Source organism: Syngnathoides biaculeatus, chromosome 7 (genome assembly GCF_019802595.1).
Source record: "Syngnathoides biaculeatus isolate LvHL_M chromosome 7, ASM1980259v1, whole genome shotgun sequence".
Classification (NCBI taxonomy): domain Eukaryota; kingdom Metazoa; phylum Chordata; class Actinopteri; order Syngnathiformes; family Syngnathidae; genus Syngnathoides; species Syngnathoides biaculeatus.
This window is the reverse complement of record NC_084646.1, coordinates 10616991-10639134: the sequence shown is the minus strand read 5'-3', so window position 1 is coordinate 10639134 and position 22144 is coordinate 10616991. Positions and strand designations below refer to the sequence as shown.

Genomic DNA, 22144 nt, shown 5'->3' with positions numbered 1-22144 from the left:
TAATTTCTTCTTCATCAGTATGTAATATCCATTTATCTTTTTAATTTTAACCCTTCCAAAATTCCCATTTGAAATTTGTCAATACCACCCACCCCCCGTTAGATTGCTGATGATAAACCTTCCACAGACGACAGAGAAAGCTTCCACGAACAAAACCGACTTCGTCAGGGTCATCTCCAGCCCTTGAAATTAAAATGGTGGCCATCAAAGTAAAGTAAGCCATGGAACGTCTCTTTCCGAATTGCGGGATGCCAGCCAGTAAATGTCATGGAATTCATGTTTTTGTCACGAGCCATCGGTCCAAATGCAGGACTCCGAGGAAAAGACATAATGTTCAGCGGGTTTTATTTCAGAAGCAGTGTCCACACACGGTAACGCAAGCTCCAACTTCAACCCGTGTCCAATTACAGTCCGAACGTGAAACAGCTGTGACAGGTGTCAGAGGTGGGACCGCCCAGACCAGTGGTCTGGCCACGCCCCTCTTGGCTGTGGCCAGTTTTAGTTTTTATGGGTTTCAAGTGGCCACAATCAAGCCAAAGTATGACGTGCAGTAAATGTCGGATTGTTTTTATATTTCGGGAGCTGACGTTGACAAAATTGGAGGAAAATCCCTCCATTGATAAGTTTTCAACACATTTGGGATTGGTAAATTCAAATGGTGGCCATGGCAACAGAAGGTTAATGAGCTGATTGTGATTTGATTGTCAGGGGCGCAATGTCACGTTGTTGTTGGTTTTTTTTTTTTTTTTTTTTTTTCCCACCGTACAATTTGGAATTTGGCTCAACATTTGCCCTTCAAAAAGATTACGAGGAACCTTTCGATGGTTTTGGGGAGTAGACAGTGAAAAGTGCAAGATTTGGAGACAGCAAGGATGCTCGGTGAACGTTTTTGTGTTAGCTTTGTGTCTTTTGTCATCTTTGGAATTTGGCTCACGGCGTAATCATCTTTCTCTTCTGACAGGAGTCGGAGGAGCCACGAGACAAAGGAGGAGACTTTTTGTTTTTCTCTCCGAGGTCGAAGATACATTTTGTGAAGGACGCGGGAATGAGTCGGACGCTTTTCTCCATCTGACACGGACAAAGAAAAGTTCCTGCGACGTGATGCGGGGCCGCGTGAGGGAGATGGACTTCAAGCTGGCCCTGCCGAAGATCTCCTCACCGGCGGTCCACTGAGATCTCCGCGATGGAAGGACACGCCGTCCGTCTTCTTCTCTTCCTGTGCGCCGCCCCGCTCACTTCGCAACATCCGTCCGGACTCCCTCCGTCCCGACTGGGCGCCGGCCTGGACGCCGCGTCTCACCGGAAGAGCTCCCGGACTCGCGTCGAGGGCTCCGCCGCGCTCCACTTTAGCTCCGAGACGGGTCGGGAGAGACCCCGGCCGGTCGAGTCGGATTACGCGAGTCTGCGAGAAAGCAGGCGGCCGCGTTCTCGCCGGAAGAGGAGCTGGCTGTGGAACCAGTTCTTCGTCATAGAGGAGTACCGAGGGCCCGAGCCTGTACTCATCGGACGGGTGAGTGGAACCGAAGGGGCCGTGGACTACAGCTTGAGCCGTTTGGGCGTTGAAGACAAAAAATACCCCAAAATCAGGTGACCTAAAATACACAAAAGAATAAAAATACTGTACGTGGGTATTACGATCCCGACTACTCCTGCAATAGATGAAACCCACAGCGAAGCGACAAAGTCACCATTTCCATTCCTCCATTTTTTTCGGAGCCGCTTATCCTCACGAGATTGGTGGGAGTGCTGGAGCCTTTCGCAGGGGGCGTTGTACACCCTCGACTGGTTGCTGGCCAATCGCAGGGCACGTAAACAAACCATTCGCACTCACCATCACACCGACGGGGCAATTTCGAGCGAACCGCGGGCCGTACCCTCGCCGGTGCGACACTGTTGAAGTGAATTTCTTTTCTCCGCTTCGTTTTTCATCGTTTGACGCGTCTGCGCCGATGGCTTTACCGTCATTCTACTTCCTTTAGAAATATGGAAGTGTTATATTTTCCAGGCAAGACGTATTGTCACGCTTCAAGATGGGCAAAGCGCCGGAGATGCCCACCTGAAGCGTGCCAGCCTCCCCCGGCCCGGCCCGGCCCGGCCCGGCTCTCGCCAGTCAACTTGGCTGTCAGGCAGCCACGAAGCCGGAGCGGCGCGATACACTTTACAACGACAGCCCAGATTGGTTTCTTACTCCTCATAAATGTTGAATGTCCCGCTCTGTTTGTTATCGATACAGTCGGCGAGAGGCGCAAAAAGCCGTCAGGGGGAAAACGCGATAAAGCCTACCGGGGTGACGTTTGAAAACGTTGCGACCGGCTGGAAGTCAGACGTGGCGAAAGCGCTCAGACGCGACCTCAGCAGGCCGCCAGATACTTGTGTGTATAAAATAAATGGAAAAGTACTTACTCAACCGCTGTCATTAAGTCTAAAAATGTACTTGATACAAAAGTAAAGTGAACAAAGAACAAGAGTGGGCCAAGTCATTTTCGGGAGTGATTTTTATGGCTATGAGATCATCTGGGCGATGTATTTATACCTTGGGGATTTATTTGTTTATTTGTTACATCTTCTGGATATTTATTTTTGATAGAAATACTGGTTCTCCTTGGATCTTAGGTCATTCCAAACACTTGTCAAATCTATCCATATTTCCCGAAAAATGATAAATGACGTTCATTTGCGCTAACGTGAAGGTGCACCATCTTTCATTTTTTTGCGAGCTTTGGCGGGAGCGGCCATCTTGGAAGAGGGGAGCTGGCGCGGTTGCGCGCCGACGATTGATCGGGAAAAGTGCTGCCCCCTGGAGTTCAGAATTGAAACTAAACTGCCTTTTCCCAATTCAGTTTTGCGTTTAAAAATGAGGAAAATGGAATTAGCTCGCCGTCGTCGTCCAGTTGCCCAAAAATTGTGTCGCCATCGCGCGAGTGTCATTGTGCTTTTGTTTTTCCTTGCGGCGAAAAAAAACAACAACAACAAAAAACATATTCCGCATTTCTTTTGCACAGCATAAGCCTACGAGGGGCTGCTGGGATGGCTGACGCACACACAGGTACACGAAAGCTGTGTGGTGTCTTGGAGCAAGAAATGAAGGCAAGGGAGGAGGAATTAAAAAAATGACATCAAATATCGCTTATCGAGCAAACTGGGGGGTGTCGGGTGCGCTATTTTATTTATTTATTTTTTTAATCCTCCCCGTTATCCGCCAGCACAGATGTACTTTGGGCTTACGTTCACCCCTGCCGACCGCTCGATATTGCAAACTCACGGGTCACTCCATTAGGGACACCTGCACACGTAACGCTGGCATTATTATTTGTAATATTTGTTGTCGTCACATCACTCCTGCAGAGTCGCAGTCCAGAAGTCACCAATCCACGTCCTGCGTTACTCGCCGTTATATAAAATGTTGCTTTGGCGATACCTGGGGCCAAATATGTTCAAGTGAGTTGAGGAGTTTCTTCGAGACAGATTTTGTGTGCGATCTGTAAAACTAGCAGGAAAAGTTGAAAAAAAAAAAAAACATTCAGGAACATATTTTGATTTTGCATGAATTTTTTAATTTTTTTTTTTACAATTTTACATAAAAAAAACAATACATTTTATGTTGTAGGATAGTGACATTTTGGGATTATGCTTTAATTTTGGCAGATCTGCACCAGTTTATTATTTTTTTTAATAAAAGAGAATTTGTAGTTGCTGGAAGGAAAATACAAAAAAATGTCACAATTGACTTTTTAAAAATGTTCATTTGAAAAGTAATATTATAATAAGTAGAAAGGCGACAGTTTAGTAAAATGATTCCAAATTTTTTTTGACAGATTTTGAATTTTGAGGAGTTTCTTTTTGACAGATTTTGTGTGGCATCTGTAAAACAAGCAGGAAAAGTTGGGAAAAAAAACATTCAGCATCGTATTTTGATTTTGCATGAATTTTTTCAATCTTTTTTTGGTTACAATTTTACAATAAAAGCAATACATTTTATTCAGTAGGATAGTAACATTTTTGGATTATGCTTAAATTTTGGCAGATCTGCACCATCTTTTTTTTTAATAAAAAAGAATAGTGGTTGCTAGAGGGAAAATGCCAAAAAATTGTCACAATTGACTTGAAAAAAACATTCAGGAACATATTTTGATTTTGCATGAAATTTTTTTCTTTTTTTTTACAACTTTACGTTAAAAAAAACAATACATTTTATTTAATAGGATAGTGACATTTTAGGATTATGCTTTAATTTTGGTAGATCTACACCATCTTTTTTTCCATAAAAAAATAGCAGTTCCTGAAGGTGGAAAAATAAAAAATTGCTACAATTGACCTTTTTAAAATTTTTCATTTGAAAAGTAATATTATAATAAGTAGAAAGGGGACAGTTTTGTAAAATGATTACAACTTTTTTTTTTTTTTTTTTTTTTACATGAAAAGGATTGTTTTATCATTTAGCAGAAAGAGACAATTTTGGAGAAAATACTTACATTTTTTCCAGAATTACCCAAATTCTTCTTTCCTGAGGAACGTTCCTCCACCAAAAACATTTCTATTTCATTTCTATTAAATTTTGTTTTGTTTTGTACCACTTTGATCTTGCTCAAAATATTTTGCTTTCCTAAAACATGATTTACATTTTTGGAGAAAAAACTAAATGTAAACTTTTTTTTTTTTTTTTTTTTTTTTTTTTTTCTCGGTGCCCAGATGATGTGCAGCAAAGTTATTTCTCAGTAGAGCCTTCCGATGAGTCACTTTTCTATACGTCCAATCTTGCTCGATATGATGACAATACGCACGCATACGCGCACAAACCCCCTCAGACGAGCAGACGGTCGGCAGAAATTCGTCGTCGTGCGCACGTGGGACGTTATTGCGGGTCGGCACCGACGAGGCCTCCTCTGGCTTGTGTGGTCGGGTCGAGTTCATGTGCCGCACGCATCATTACGCTCCCATTGGCGCTGCACACACACCTGGTACCGTTGCTTTCTCATTGACTGAATCGCTCCGAGCGCCGCACAACATCATATTAATTCTCAATCAATGAAGGCGTCGCTTTCATTTTTTTTTTTTTTTGTAAGCTGTTTTGACATTGGATGTCCATGAAAACACCATAAAGTGTCACTTTTCATCGTGAAATGTGACGACCAAGCACCGACGGCTGTGCGTGTCTCCGGCACGCGATTGCTCAAATCTCCGCCTGCAGTCAAAGAGTAAAAACGGCCTCGGAATGATGATTCATACTCATCGTGAGCTGTAGCAGCAACGGTTGACGCCTGTGTATTGATCGGAAAAGACGTGACGATGCGAATTATGGCACAAGCGACGACACAAAAACGCAGCATAGAACAAAGGACAATTAAAACATTGGATACTTAAAAGTCAAACAGTACCGTTTGCTGTCTTGATGCTAAAATAGCACGCGAAACGCCATAGATAGGCTAACAGAAAGTAACATCCCGTCATACAACACTTGACACGCATGAGCAGCAACATAAAAAACTGGCACGTAGGAGTTTTCGTCTTTTCTCTCCTCTGCAGAAACGTTTCTGGCTGGAATTTAGTCCGGTACCTTCTCTGGTTCTTCTTCTCCCTTTTGTGTTACGCTGCAAGTCTCCCAGTTGTACACACCACGGGCTGACACATTGCGGCACTGCCTGGTCCTACAAATGAAGTTGTACAACTCTAAAGTCGGCCATCTTTCCCCAGCAAAATCAACGGAATTGCCAAAATGTACTTTCAATAAGAAAATAAGCGTACAGCAGCATTGATATCAATGAATGGAATGGAAAGAAATTCCACCTTTTTTTTTTTGCCAAATTTTTGCTTCAATTCAATGGACATTGCGCTCACTTCATCCAGTGGGCGGTGGCCACCTGAGGGCGGTATAATGCAGGCTTGATGACCAGGAAATGGTCACATTTAAGCTCAGTTACAGTCCTTCTTCACTGAGGATAAAGAATATATGCCTTCTTGTGAGTGTTAGCCCCTCTTAGGTATTCTGTATTGTTTGTTAGCATTAAGCTAAGCGGACGTTTCCTGAGGCATAGCTAGGAGATCATTTTAAAAGGGGAAATTCTCTTTATTTGAGGTTGAGTTTGACAGTCAGCGTCAACGGGGAGGAAGAACTTGGAACCTCTTTTGCGAGCAGTTCCTCAATACAAAATGTGAATTTTGTGCCATCCCCGAAGGGCGCAGCCCTCGCTAAGTCACCCGATCGCTAGTCAGTTCGCCCCGAACGCTCAAACTTGTGTTGGCTCCTGCAGCTGCACACGGACATGGACCGAGGGGACGGGCACACCAAGTACACGCTGGAGGGCGAAGGAGTGGGCTCGGTGTTCGTCATCGACAGCAACACGGGCAACATCCACGTCACCAAGTCGCTGGACCGCGAGGAGAAGGACCAGTACCGCCTGAGCGCCACCGCCACCGATCGGCTGACGGGCCGGGCCCTGGAGCCGTCCTCGCAGTTCGTCATCCGCGTGCAGGACATCAACGACAACCCGCCCGTCTTCCCCGCCGAACCCTACGTGGCCACCGTGCCGGAGATGGCCGACATCGGTACGGTACGCGCACGTCCGCGTTAGCGAAAACGTTCCATTCGTTAGACTTCAGCCGCCTCCCAGTCATAATGAATTTCTCTTTTTTTTTCCCACCCAGAAAATTTCCTTCTGTTGAGGCAAAAACAAACCAAAAAGAAAATACTTTAAGCATTACACACCAAACAATCGTCTGGCAGGTCCACTTCTCCACTTGAGGGGATGTGCAATGTTATTCGTCCCCCTCGCATTAATACTTTGTAGCGCCACCTTTTGCTGCAATGCCAGCTGCAAGTGGGACACAATTGAAGTCGAACAAAATTTATTGGATATCTTATAAACTTTTTGGACAAATAAAAACCTGAAAAGTGGGGCATGCAATATTATTCGGCCCCTTTCATTTCAGTACTGCAATCTCACTCCAGAAGTTCAGCGAGGGTCTATGAATAGTCATATGTTGATTGATGAGGATAAGTAGAATCCACCTGTGTGTAATCAAGTCTCCGTATAGATGCACCTGCTCTGTGATAGTCTCGAGGTCCAGAGAGCTTCATGAAGACCAAGGAACACAGCAGGCAGGTCCGAGATACCGTTGTGGATGGAGAACTTTAGAGCCGGATTTGGATACAAAAAGATTTCCCAAGCTTGAAAGATCTCAAGGAGCACCGTGCAAGCAATCAGATTGAAACGGAAGGAGTGTCAGACCGCTGCAAATCCACCAAGACCCGGCCGTCCCTCGAAACTTTCACCTCCAACGAGGAGGAGACTGATCGGAGATGCGGTCGAGAGTCGAGACTGATCAGTCTGGAGGAACTGCAGAGATCTACAGCTGAGGTGGGACAGTCTGTCCTTAGGAACGCTGCACAAATCTGGCCTCCAGGGAAGGGTGGCAAGAAGAAAACCATTTCTCAAAGATGGCCATAAAAAGTCAAACATGTGGAAGACGAAACCAAAATCCAACTTTTTGGGCCGCAGTGCAAGACGATATGCTCGGCGTAAAAGCAGCACAGCTCATCACCCTGTCAAACGTGCTGGTGGCAGCCTCGTGGTTTGGGCCAGGGAAGATGAACGGAGCCGAGTCCAGGACCGTTCTGGAAGAAAACCTGTTGGACGCTGCAAAAGACCCGAGACTGGGACAGAGATCCATCTTCCATCAGGACAATAAGCCAAATCTACAATGGAACGGTTCACAAATCAACGTATCCAGGTGTCGGAATGGCCAAGTCAAAGTCCAGACCTGAATCCAATCCAGAATCTGTGATCGGACCTGAAGACGAGACTGCTGAACTCGAGCTGTTTTGCGAGGAAGAATGGGCAAGAATTTCAGTCTCTCCATGCGGAAAACTGATCGAGACAAAAGCCAAGCCACTTGCAGCTGGAATTGCAGCAAAAGGTGGCGCTGTAAAGTATTGATGCGAGGGGGACGAATAACATTGCGCAGCCCACTTTTCGGGTTTTTATTTGTTAAAAAAAAAGTTTCAAATATCCAACAAGTTTTGTCCCACTTCACGATCGTGTCCCACCTGATGTTGATTCTCGACACAAAAAAAAAAAAAATTCAATTTGATATCTTTCTGCTAAGGCTTAAATTAAAAGTTCAAGGGGGGCCGAATACTTTGACAAGGCAGTGTATTGACCCCGCGACCTCCGACCTCCCGCTGCAGGCACGTCCGTCATCCAAGTGACGGCCCGGGACGCCGACGACCCCTCGTACGGGAACAGCGCCCAGCTGGTGTACGCCGTCACCGAAGGACAAGAATATTTCTCGGTGGACCCTCAGACAGGTCAGTTCCTCTTTTCGAGGGATTTGCATCCTTTTTGCAACATTGCCATAAAAATTATTCAGCAAATGTATCCGTTTTCATTTTTCTTATTTTAAAAAGTGACTTGCAATTCTGCTTTTTTTTTGTTTTGTTTTTTTACATTTTTTTTTTAATTTCACATGAATTAGTTTTTGTTTTTTTCTTCCCTGTGATTCTTCCCAAATTCGGTATTTCCATATTAAAGCAAAAAAAAAATTAAATTATAATACAATAAAAATCCTGGGGCATCTTGGTGCCAAGGAACTATGGTGAAGTGAATTGAGACACTTCATGTATAGTTTTGCCACCATCTTCTGGCATGTATTGGCAATCTTAATTTTTGGGGCCGCTGTCAGTCAGTTCGTACTCAAAATTTTGATTCATGCAATGCATCAAAATAGGACATATTTCCTGCAATTCTGCCTAAATTTGGCTTTCAATCAGTTGTTTTTTCTTTTTGTCATATTTGGAAAAAAATGTAGTTTTTATTTTTTGCTTCAGAATATATATATTTTATTTTAACAAAATTTTACTTTTACATAATTAATATAATTAGTAGAAACATGAGAGGTATTTTGTCACGGTTAAAGTGTTTTCACGGAGGATGTGAAAATGTTAATCGAATAAGTTATGATTCCGGGGGGGAAGAGCTTATTTTTCTTTCCACCAAATTTTTGTATTTTTTAACTTTACATGAATATGAAAGCATTTTTTTTCAAAATTTAAAAACTAATAAATTTTGGTCAAATCCTTGAATTCATGCAATTTCAGGTTGTTATTTATTTATTTTTATTTATTTATTATTTTTAAAAAATCAACCATGATTAGATAGGAAAAAAAATACTTAAGTGTAAAAGGTTTTGATAAAAAGCATAATTGTGTGACATTGTGCGACAAATATGATGTTGTTTTTTTTTCTGTTATATCTTTCGGGTTTTTTTTTTTGTTTTGTTTTGTTTTTTTTTTTTTACATGAAAAGTAAAGCATTCAAAGGGTTTTTACATTTCTGGATGACTTGCCCACTTTTTGGGGGAGGATTATTTCGAATGGAATCTATTGTAGTCGCTCGTTTTTTTTTTTGTTGTTGAATTTTTCAAGTGAAGCCTGGCAATTAATTATTCTGAGCGGACACTCGCACGGATCGCATGTCCGCGTGATGTCAACGCACGCACGCACACACGCACGCACACTTGGCCCGCAGTCGGCAAAGTTTGACGTTGATGGCGAGCGACGCGGGCCGCGCTGATCCGGGTCCGCGGTCCCTCCGCTCAGGCGTCCTGAGGACGGCCGTGGCCGACATGGACCGCGAGAGCCGGGAGGAGTACGCGGTGGTACTCCAGGCCAGGGACATGGGGGGCCACCTGGGGGGCCTGTCGGGGACCACCACCGTCACCGTGAGGCTGAGCGACGTCAACGACAACCCGCCTCGCTTCCGACGCAGTGAGTAGAACCCGTCGTGTGCTCACTCGCTCCTTTCTCTCTTCCTCCAGGAGGCCAAAAAGGTTTTGGTGACGACGTTGCGTAGATGCAGAGAGGCAACGCCGCAACATAAAGCTATAAAATTTGTAGTCAATATTAACCGAATTATGATCACAATTAAACAAAAAAAATTCCAGGCAAAGAGCCACTTGCTGCTTCACCATTAGCAAATGCAAGGGATGCAATTTAAAAAAAAAAAAGGTCTTTGTAGTAAATATTACCAAATTATGATCACAATTAAGCATTTTTTTAATGTTGGAATAAAAAAACTAAAAAAAAAAAATTCCAGGCAAAGAGCCACTTGCTGCTTCACCATTAGGCAAATGCAAGGGATGCAATTTTTTTTTTAAAGTCTTTTGTAGTAAATATTACCAAATTATGATCACAATTAAGCATTTTTTTAATGTTGGAATAAAAAAACTAAAAAAAAAATTCCAGGCAAGAGCCACTTGCTGCTTCACATTAGCAAATGCAAGGGATGCATTTTTTTTTTTTTAAGGCCTTTGTAGTAAATATTACCAAATTATGATCACAATTAAGCATTTTTTTAATGTTGGAGAACAAAAAAACTAAAAAAAAAATTCCAGGCAAAGAGCCACTTGCTGCTTCATCATTAGCAAATGCAAGGGATGCAATTTTAAAAAAAAAAGGTCTTTGTAGTAAATATTACAAATTATGATCACAATTAAGCATTTTTTTAATGTTGGAATAAAAAACTAAAAAAAAAATTCCAGGCAAAGAGCCACTTGCTGCTTCACCATTAGCCAATGCAAGGGATGCAATTATTTTTTTAAAGGCCTTTGTAGTAAATATTCCAAATTATGATCACAATTAAGCATTTTTTTAATGTTGGAACAAAAAAACTAAGAAAAAAATTCCAGGCAAAGAGCCACTTGCTGCTTCACCATTAGCAAATGCAAGGGATGCAATTTAAAAAAAAAAAAGGTCTTTGTAGTAAATATTACCAAATTATGATCACAATTAAGCATTTTTTTAATGTTGGAACAAAAAAACTAAAAAAAAAATTCCAGGCAAAGAGCCACTTGCTGCTTCATCATTAGCAAATGCAAGGGATGCAATTTAAAAAAAAAAAGGTCTTTGTAGTAAATATTACCAAATTATGATCACAATTAAGCATTTTTTTAATGTTGGAATAAAAAAACTAAAAAAAAAATTCCAGGCAAAGAGCCACTTGCTGCTTCACCATTAGCAAATGCAAGGGATGCAATTTATTTTTTTAAAGGCCTTTGTAGTAAATATTACCAAATTATGATCACAATTAAGCATTTTTTTAATGTTGGAACAAAAAAACTAAAAAAAAAATTCCAGGCAAAGAGCCACTTGCTGCTTCACCATTAGCAAATGCAAGGGATGCAATTTAAAAAAAAAAAAGGTCTTTGTAGTAAATATTACCAAATTATGATCACAATTAAGCATTTTTTTAATGTTGGAACAAAAAAACTAAAAAAAAAAATTCCAGGCAAAGAGCCACTTGCTGCTTCACCATTAGCAAATGCAAGGGATGCAATTTAAAAAAAAAAAGGTCTTTGTAGTAAATATTACCAAATTATGATCACAATTAAGCATTTTTTTAATGTTGGAATAAAAAAACTAAAAAAAAAAATTCCAGGCAAAGAGCCACTTGCTGCTTCACCATTAGCAAATGCAAGGGATGCAATTTAAAAAAAAAAAGGTCTTTGTAGTAAATATTACCAAATTATGATCACAATTAAGCATTTTTTTAATGTTGGAATAAAAAAACTAAAAAAAAAAATTCCAGGCAAAGAGCCACTTGCTGCTTCACCATTAGCAAATGCAAGGGATGCAATTTTTTTAAAGTCTTTTGTAGTAAATATTACCAAATTATGATCACAATTAAGCATTTTTTTAATGTTGGAACAAAAAAAACTAAGAAAAAAATTCCAGGCAAAGAGCCACTTGCTGCTTCACCATTAGCAAATGCAAGGGATGCAATTTAAAAAAAAAAAGGTCTTTGTAGTAAATATTACCAAATTATGATCACAATTAAGCATTTTTTTAATGTTGGAATAAAAAAACTAAAAAAAAAAATTCCAGGCAAAGAGCCACTTGCTGCTTCACCATTAGCAAATGCAAGGGATGCAATTTTTTTAAAGTCTTTTGTAGTAAATATTACCAAATTATGATCACAATTAAGCATTTTTTTAATGTTGGAACAAAAAAACTAAGAAAAAAATTCCAGGCAAAGAGCCACTTGCTGCTTCATCATTAGCAAATGCAAGGGATGCAATTTTTTTTTTTTTAAAGGCCTTTGTAGTAAATATTAACAGCATTCTGATCACAATTCAACTTTTTTTTTATGTTGGAACAGAAAGTACATAAAAAAATTTTTCTGGGCAAAGAGCCACATGCTGCTTCACCATCCAACATCACTACAGTATCTGCTTTTGCTAGCATGGCTGGTGGTTTTCCTCCAAGCCTCTTCGTGTTTTTTTTTTTTTTCTGGTTGGCCGATCAGGTCACAAAATATGTAAACAAATACCTGGAGGCAAAATCCCAGCGTGGTCGACGATAATTTGTGACATGTACAGTACATTTATTGCATCGTATACGCTCTACTTAGCCCGAGTTACGCGACAGTACCGTTGTTTTGCAACACTCCATCAAGCAGACATTATTTAAGGACATTTTTAAAAAATATTTTATACATAAACTAATATTTGGGAGCAAGAGCTTAATTTTAATAAAATCTTGAGAATACTTCTGCCAAATATTGTTCAACTATTTCTTTTGCTGTGACCCTCGATATTGCTGGAAGATAATGCTTTATTTTTAATTCTTTGATAATGTTCTGTAGATTATCATTATTATTTTTTTAAATATCATGAACTGAGGTATTTTGAGAAAAGAATTATTTTTGCCGAAATGTTGTTGTGACCCACCGCATTTGCTTTCTTATTGCACTCCGCTGACGGGTGGGTCCGGTTCTTGACGGACTAAACGGACTGCGCCGACATGGCATTTGACCTTTTGGAACGCCTCCGACAGAGCGCGCCCCGTCACACGCGAGCGAAATATCTTGGCTAACTCCTCGCGAGTGCCGAGTTATGAATATTTCACGTTAGAGCTCGGCCCTTTAGGCGGCGTTTCTCCGCGGCGCCGTACATCATCTCCTGCCGCACGTTGGTCATCGGCGCCGGTGGCGTGATTTATTTTCCCGCCGTACGTTGCTTTATTGAAGCTCTTGAATATTAATTTGCCCCCGGTGTGTTATTTATTCACTTTGAATCTAACCGCTGTGAGCCTCCCCCCGCCCTCGCCCGCCCTCGCCCGCCACCGCCGCCCTTCGCCAGACGCAAAGTCGAGCCCAGGTCATTAATTTCTCTTTGTGAGATAATTAAAGCAAACGTTCTCGTAATGGACGCTGGTTAAACGTGAAGGGTGTGCGGTTTTTTGTTGTTGTCGTTGTCTTTTTTCCTTGTATTTTATGCGCGTTGTTTTTCTTTTTAAACGCTCATTAAAGTCCTGCTGCCGTTGAGCGTCAACAAGGTCGCCCGTTGGGATTCAAACCAGCTCACGTGCGCAATGGAAAAGTTGCATTTAAAGGAAGAAAAATGCAAGTCTGCCTTGATTTAAGATCTCGATTCCTTTCGTGACAGTGCTCATAACTTGAAAGTTACAAAATACATTTGGATCTTTTTTAAAAAGGAAAAAAAAATCCCCCTTTACTGCTTGATACTATTAAAAAAAAGAAAAATCTCCAGTTGGACACATTTACCATTTTCTCCGCATTCCTCCGTAACAATCCTTTATTTCCCCATCAATTCAAGATGTGGTCACTCCACAATGTTGTGTGCATTACTTTCATGTTGTGGGCATTTACGATATTTACTATTTCAAGCCCGTCTGTTTCATTTTTTCTTTTGCCACATTTCTTCATCACAGTCCCTTACGGTACGATCCAGTCGACTGTGACGTGGTCGCTCCACAATGTTGTGTGCCTTACCTCCATGCTGTGGGCATTTACGATATTTATCAGTTCAACCCCGTCCGTTTCATTTTTTCTTTTGCCACATTTCTTCACAACAGTCCCTTACTGTACAATCCAGTCGACTGTGACGTGGTCGCTCCACAATGCTGTGTTCTTCCATGGTAACGTTAAGGAAACTGCGTGATTTCGTAGGTCCAGACGGTCTTTCTTCCTGTCTCGCCGTTCGTCAGAACTCCCCCACAACTGTCCCTAATTATTTGCCACAGTTGATCCAACATGTGGTTGCTCCACGTTGTTGTGTGCGTCACATTTGTGCCCCAGGGAGCCACGTGACATTGAGATATCTAAAAAAAAATAATAATGAAACGTTAAACATGATGGATCAGCAACGATGTCGCAAATAATTGTCATCATGTCCTTGTGCTGAGCAACAGTTTCATCATCATTAACACCTCGTGAGTGTTTTGTTGTTGTTGTCGCGCAGGCGCGTATTCGTTCTCCGTGTCGGAGCTGGCGGCGCCGGGCGTGGAGGTGGGCCGTCTCACCGCCACTGACGCTGACGTGGGCGACAACGCCCTGCTGGAGTTCACCATCGTGGACGCCGAAGAGGCGCAGACGTTCAACATCAGCGCCAGAGAACGAGAAGCCATCATCGTGCTGAACAGGGTGAGCGCGTTCTCCGTTCTGCTGTGCTTCGCACCAATGTACTAGCTAAAAAAAGAAGAAAAAAAAAAAAAGGTTTTCGTTCTAGTTGGACTACAATCAGCTGACTTTGTATCGGTCCGTTGTGGTAAAGAGGGAGGGAAGTCGAAAGGCGAAGGTCTGGTTTTAGCAGTCGATCTAGGTTCCTCCCCTCACTTGTGGGCACGAGCTGTGGGTCGCGACCGGAAGAACAAGATCCCGGATCCAGACCGGCCGAAATGAGTTTCCTCCGCAGGGTGTCCGGGCTCTCCCTAAGAGAACGGGCGAGAAGCTCGGTCATCAGGGAGGGGCTCAGTGTCGAGCCGCTGCTCTTCCGCATTGAGAGGAGCCAGATGAGGCGGCTGGGGCATCTGATCCGGATGCCTCCCTGGTGGCCCGTCGCACCGGAAGAGACCCCGGGGGCGACCCAGGACACGCTGGAGGGAAGACGTCTCTCGGCTGGCCTGGGAACGCCTCGGGATCTCTCCGGAAGAGCTGGGAGAAGTGGCTGGGGAAAGGGAAGTCTGGGTATCCCTGCTGAAGCTACTTCCCCCGCGACCTGACCCGGAGAACCGGTAGAAAATGTGCTACAATCATGACCAGCATGAACTCCTTCATTGCAATGGACGTTTATATTTGTCAACTGGGATCCAAGTGTTGACTGCCATTGACGAATGTGTCCGTTACATCGGTTTTTCAATGGGGAGGGGCATGGGAGAGCTTCTGGCCCACATTTTCTGTTGAATTTCATAACTTTGGGTTTAGAAATTGCTGGAATGACAAAGAGATGCCTGTAGATGGCGACTTTGCATTTGCGATCAGCACAGCTTTTAAGTCGAAGATGAAGATGAGGTGCTGAATCTCAGCTGATTACGAGGGAGAGAAGGACCAACGCTTTGTTCGTCTGACAAATGAATGCTCATGTCGTATGTGGGTGTGGTCTGAACAGAGGAAATGTTGCAGTAGGCGGTGGAAGGTTTTTGTTGGGGTCGTGAGAAAAGACGATACGGTTCATGGCGTGAACTCCATCTTAAAATTAAAACATGCACACATGCTCACAAATTGCGTTATATCTGTAAAAAAGAAAAATTATTTTTCCATCAAAAATTCCGTCTTAAATGTTGTTTTTTTTGCTGTTTTAGATCTTTTTTCACAACAAAGGAAACGTGTTTAGGATCAAAGTCCGTGTTCTGAAGGTTGCCTTACACAAAGTATCCTATTTACTATATTTAGGTCAGAAACTGATTCTCTTTGGTAAAAACCCACCCAATGTTCTCGGAAAAGATACAAACAAACTTTTTGTTTTCGCTTTGAAAATGGCTGACTGAGTCAACGTGTTTAAAATGCAGTCATCAAAAACGAAAAGAACATTTCATATTATCGGGCGCTATTGTAGCATCACGCACAGTTTAAGCATTAAACTTGGGAAAAATATAATGTACCGCGCATAAAAGTTGAAGAAAACGAGAAAAAAAAGCTAAATAAATGTTTGAAAAGTGTTCAAAAAGACGAAATGCAAACGGAAGAAACTTTCAAGTTCAAAACAACCGAACTGCACTTAATTGGGTGGAAGCCTCCACCGACCAAACTTTTGTGGCTCGTTTTGGTTTTCCGCCGCGGCGCCTCAAAAGGTTCGCAACGTGCCGCTCGGCTCGGTTCCGCCGCCTTTCCCGCGAACGTGCGTTTCCTCCTTGATGAACAAAAAGCGCCGTTAAAAGCGGGGGGATAATCGGACGTTTCCGAGGCCGTCAAAAGCGTTTGCGTCGTTCCTTCCGTTAGCCGTGCAGAATAATGGATTAAAATGAGCGCGAAAATGCGTCTTTTGAGCTCTGGGAGGGTCTTAACGACGTTTGCGGATAATGAGCACGCGGCCGATGTTAAATTAAGTGTGCAAATCGGATCCCTAATGAGTATTAATCCACCTCATTAGAACCATTTGCTGAGGTGAAAAGGGAGTCCAAATCAAGAAAAGTACCTGTTCCGGCGTTCCGTTGAAAAGTCCCACTCGCGAAAACAACAACCGCCAAAAAAAAAAAAAAAAGCAGGAGAGAGTTTTCAATCATGTGACTTTTTTTCAGAATCGGGTCAAATAGTGGAGGCGCACAACACTGTGGAGCGACCGCACGTCACTGGACCGTTTGCCGCTTGCGTGGGATAAATGTAAAAAAAAAAAAGAAAAAAAAATGGAGGCAGACGGCGTGGAGCCGACGCGTCTCGAAGCTCCGCAGAACACAAAAGTGATGCACACAACACTGTGGAGTGACCAAATAAGTTTGGCCGTCCACTTTCCAGAACTTGCCTTGCTCCGGGATGTGAGTTTTGCCAATTGTAAGGTTTTTCTTCTTCACTTCCCAGCTGCTGGACTACGAGACTCGCAATTCGTACTCGTTCACGGTGGAGGTGGCCAACCCCCTGGTGGACCCCCGCTACCTGAAGGACGGCCCCTTCAAGGACCAGGCCGTGGTGCGGGTCATGGTCCTGAACGCAGACGAGCCGCCCCGCTTCTCGCAGGCCCGCTACCACCTGGATGTGTCGGAGAACTGCCCCCCCGTCTGCTCGGTGGGCCGCGTGCGCGCCGTGGATCCCGACACGGGCCAAAGCGGCAACATCAGGTCCGGACGGCGCCGGCGCTCGCTTTTAACGGCGCTCGCTCACTTTTGGTTTTGCTGTTTTCCGGCCGGCAGGTACTCCATCGATCCTCAGTCGGACCCCGAGGCTCTGTTCCGCGTGGCCTCTGACACGGGATTCATCAGCGCGGTGACGGAGCTGGACCGCGAACGGGAACAGTGGCACAACGTCACCGTCATCGCCACGCAGAGGGGTGCGTCTCCCGGGCCGGTGGGGGGGGGGGTGGCCTGCCCGTGCGTACAGCAGCGGCGCCGGAACTGCAGGGGCGGCCCGATGAACATTTGCGGCTTTTCCGTTTGTGTTTAGACAACCCCAATCTTGTGTCAAGGGTGGTGGTTGCCATAGAAACGCTCGACCAGAACGACAACGCGCCGGAACTGGACAGGCAGTACAGCACGTCGGTTTGTGACTCCGCCGCTCCGGGACAGGTCAGTCGAACCTTTCCTCCTCAACCGGGAGAATATCATATTTTATTCCGAGGCAGAAAAAAATCCAGATACGAGTACAATATTTGTCTTCACCGGTATAAAAAAAAAAACAACGCATCATCCTAGTGACGTCCTTCGAGCATTTATTCAATATTTTTGTTATCATCGATTATATACGAGGGCAAACACTTTTCCAAATTCTGTAGCTGTTTAAGCATGAAAAAAAAGAATCATAATTCTCCAAAATAAGACGTTGGCATTCTTCTAGTTTGCCCTGAATTGTCTTGGATTGTCGTGGATCAGTCGGTAAAGCGTTGGCCTCACAGTTCTGAGCTCAATCCCGGACACGCCCATGTGGAGTTTGCACGTTCTCCCCGTGCCCGCAAGCGTGGCTTTTCTCCGGGTGTGCACTCCGCTTTCCTCCCACATCCCAAAAACGCGCAACATGAATTGGACGCTCGAAATTGCCCCGAGGTGTGATTGTGAGTGCGGCTGTTTGTCTCTAAGTGCCCTGCGATTGGCTGGCGACCGGTTCAGGGTGTGCCCCACCTGCCTCCTGCTCGTTGACAGCTGGGATAGGCTCCAGCGCTCCCCGCGAACCTCGTGAGGATAAGCAGCGAAGAAAATGGACGGATGGATGTCGTGAGGACTGGTACACGGACTCTAAGAAATACGAAATAAATGCTGGAACAAGTTTCCACGGAGTTGTCCGTGAGCCACTTGGCGTCTGTTTCCCGCAGGTTGTTCAGGTTCTGCGCGCCGTCGACCGTGACCCGGGAGGCCAGGACGCGCCGGTCCAATTCAGCATCGCGCCCGAGTCCGGCGCCGCGCTCAACCTCTCCATCAGGGACAACGGCGGTAAGACTTTTAGTCGGTGGCACAGGGGAAAAAAAAAAAAAAAAAGGAACAAATCTGGTCACGAAGGGATTGCAAACAAAAGTCAGTCACGAAATGACACAAAACCACTTGAGGAGAAGGAAAACTGGCTCCCTTTGTGGCCCGGTACCAAACATTCTGCTTGGTGGTGCTGCGCAAAAAGATGCAAAAGGATGAGAATGGTCAGAAAAAGATCATAAAGGATGTTAAAAGCTGTAAAAAAAAAAAAAAAAAAAAAAAACCAAACAAAACACTAAAGAAAGGTCAAAAACAGAAAAGGCTGTGAAAGAGTGACAACGATGTAAAAAATAGTGAACTATTGGACAATAAATATCAGTTCAAAAGAAAATCACTGGAGTATAAAAGTCATCAAAGGTTGTTAAAAGGCAGTCAAAGATGTGACGAGGCAAGTTGAAATTTGGGGGCGGGGGGGGGGGGGGCCAGCCTCAGTGTTGTTGTCGTCGGCAGGTGTGACGGCCAGCCTGGTGCTGCGGTCGTCCTTGGACCCGGCGCCGGGTTATGCGTCATCCCCGGTCAGCCTGTACGTGCCCGTGGTACTGCGAGACGGCGCTTCGGGCCTGGCCAACACCGCCACGGTCACCGTGACCGTCTGCCCGTGCCTGGGGGGGGGCATGCGCACCGAGGAGCGGAGCCCCCGGACCCGGGGCCGGCGCTGGGAGCGCCGCGCCGTCTGCCGCCCGGCGCCGTCCGCCTCGCCCTCGGTGGTCTTCACCCTGGTCATCCTGATGGCGGCGCTGGCCTGCGTCACCACCCTTCTGGGTAGGTCGGTGGTGCGCAAACAGGTGCTCTCAAGACAGCAAAACCGGATTCGTTTACATTTTTCTTCGGAACATTTGAATTTTTAAAGTACGGTTTTCCTCTATTGGAGCAAAATATGTCCAAACTGCCCATAAGGTTACCCGGACGTAGCCTGGCCACGAAAAGCTTCGGAACCCTTGGGGTCGATCGCATGCCCCTGTCCCTCGGCTCCATCGTTTTGTTTTTTGAATTTTGCTCGGTCTCGTTGTTATTATTTTTATTTATTTTTTTTTACTGAATGCTTGCGCCACCTGACATGGTCGCCGGTTGACTTTTTGCCCCCAAGTGGTGTGCGCGCTGTCCCTGTCACTGCGGCGTCAGAAGCGGGACGCCCACTCATCCTCGGAGGACGACGACATCCGGGAGAACATCATCTCGTACGACGACGAAGGGGGAGGGGAGGCGGACACGGCCGCCTTCGACATGGCGGCGCTGCAGAGCCTGCACCGGATCCAGAACGTGCACAGGAACATGTGAGTCGGACGTGAAGTGAAAAATCGGTGGGAAGTACAGTGAAAGAGTATTTGTACTTGGTAACTTCCCACCACTGCAGATGGTACACGCAGCAGAGCGCGGAACCCCCACGAGGCAGGGCGTACAGTGTGACCCGGAACCCTCACCCCGGCTCCGAGCCCGGACGGCGGCCCGGCTCGGCGCCGCTCTACGGGAGACTCTGCTACGGGGTCCGCACGCTGCCGGTCTTCCAGGATTACTGCTACCAGGCCGGATTGCGGCTGCCTCAACCGGGCCGGCCCCACGCCGCCCCGGCTCTCGTCAGCGGGGACCAGCCAGCGCGGCAGCGCCCTCCCGAGGCCGGACGAGCAAGTGCGTTAGCGATGCACGCGCTTAGCAGGCTGACGGGCGGGAGTGACGATGCAACAAAGATGCACGTTGACACGGAGAAGCCGGTGGACAACGTTAAGGTAACAAACTGAATGAGCATTTATTCTAAAATAAATCAAAATAATTCACCGACCAGCCGATCTAGGTACCAGCAACATATTTACAAACCCGATTGAGGCATACCACCGAGGCGGGAATCCGTCTTGTTGGTTCGGCAGGTAAACCCAGCAGAGGTCCAGTCCACATCAAACAGCTGCCCGGCCAGTCTGAGCTGCTCCGACCCCACCGGTTCTTCCTGCCAGAGTCCCAGCAGCTCGTCGGCCAACCAGACTCTGATCAGCGCCGGCGCCACCAGCTGCACCGTGGAGGACGCCGACACCGACTGGTCCCTTCCCTCCGTCTCCGAGCGGAGTTACTCCAACGCCAAGCTCCCCGTTTTCCCCGTGGTGGACACGTACAGTATCGTGGGATCACTGAACGGAACCACGGCCGCGGCGACTCTACCTTGCGCCGGGACAATACCCGCCAACCATCAACCTTTGCGCATGGAAGACCTGCTCAACTTCCGTCTGAACCGGGTGACGTCCGACCCATCGCAGCCGCCCTACGACTCGCTGCAGACTTACGAGTTTGAGGGCCGCGACTCCCGGGCCGAGTCACTGAGCTCACTCGGGAGCGAGGACGGGAAGGACGAGGACGGGAAGGATGGTGCCCCCACGGCAGGAGGAATGGAGGAGCTCAACGTCAAGTTCCAGCGGCTCGTGGAGCTCATCAGGGAGAGGAAGTGCAGGAAGGACCGAGAGGCCACCGAGGCGCCCGCCCAGACCGGCCAGGTCCAAGAGAAAGTAGTGCAGAAGTGGGACTTCTAAGGGAAGGGATTTCCCCTTCCCAGGGAAGACCGCAGGGAAAACCCAAGACGCGTTGGGACTGTGGGCCTGATTTAACAAGATCCCAAATCGCCGGCGCGAAATTCACCCTTCACTCGCTGAATCTATTTAAAAGAGGCTTTTGCGCTTTGGGTCGCTCTGAAGGTTTTTCTCTGTGGGGAATTTGTGCAAAATGAAGTTTGAAGTGATGGAATTGGAAGTGTTAGTGGAAGAGGCAAGCAAACAGTTACAGACAAGAACTGTGTCCAACTGATAACCGCGGAGAAGCTTGCAAACGTAAAAGCTGAAATTTTGTTTGATCTTGACGTCATTGCTTGACATTGCGATTAAAACTTGGAACGGCGCGTGCGGAACGCGACTCTGGGACCAAATGAAAGTCAAAAACGAGTTTTGTCATTGGCGGCATGACATGACTCCTTGGGACTGGCTTCAAGTTAGCCCCTCCCATCGTTCAGAGGCTGAACAGATGAAATTCGGCGATTTTTGTTTTCGGGCATTTCAAAAATGTGAACTCCAACCGCAAAAGATCGGTTCTCCCGTTACCTTCGGCGCCGCTTTGCAGCTGCCTTTCAGTTTTGAGAGGCCCCAGTTCCAAGTCATGAAAGCGCAATTTTGATAAATCACTTTTGCGTTGGTGCCAAATTGATCAATTTGCATCGCTTTTCCCCAGACTGGGCAAAATGACCTACTTGACAGTTTTGCCCATTTGGCGGGCGTAATCCCAGGTGGGCCCGGTCAGGGCGATCGGCTCGCGTGAGAAATTGGGTTTTTGCAGTCGGAACCGTTTAGCAAATCAGGCCCCCGGTCCCTCGCCGGTCTGGAGAAGGAAACCGCTGGAGAGAGGGAACCCTGCGACGTTGGATAAACGGAACGAGACGGATGGAACCATTCTGGATTTTTTCGGGGATTTTTTCCAAGCACGTCGTATCACTATCACACCCCCCCCCCCCCCCCACCGCCGCCACCGCCGCCGCCGTCGTCATTTCACATCTGGCGGCGCCGTGAGGGAAAACGCACAGAAAATCTTTCACTTGACACGGCGGCTATTTAATAATGCACTTGGTCTTTCAACACAAAAGCTATGAAAAATTCACCTTTATTAAAATATTGATTTCCGCCACAGCCTGAAATGTGCATTGTTGGGAAACGAGCCCTGATTTAGTATTGAGCGCAGGATGATCCCGAAGATGATGAATACGGCGGCTCTGAT

The 22144-nt window shown here is 45.7% G+C and overlaps 1 protein-coding gene across 1 annotated transcript; it reads left to right on the top strand.

Annotated features, from left to right (window-relative positions):
* The first annotated feature begins 824 nt into the window (after positions 1-824).
* LOC133503982 (cadherin-24-like) lies at positions 825-21882 on the top strand. The gene is made up of 14 exons (XM_061826049.1): positions 825-879; positions 962-1510; positions 6249-6543; positions 8186-8305; positions 9596-9763; positions 14257-14438; positions 16809-17065; positions 17138-17274; positions 17388-17509; positions 18250-18367; positions 18830-19165; positions 19491-19677; positions 19758-20127; positions 20266-21882. Exons 2-14 carry the CDS (start codon positions 1184-1186, stop codon positions 20914-20916), a joined length of 3270 nt encoding a protein of 1089 aa, XP_061682033.1. The 5' UTR covers positions 825-879; positions 962-1183; the 3' UTR covers positions 20917-21882.
* The last annotated feature ends 262 nt before the right edge of the window (positions 21883-22144 follow it).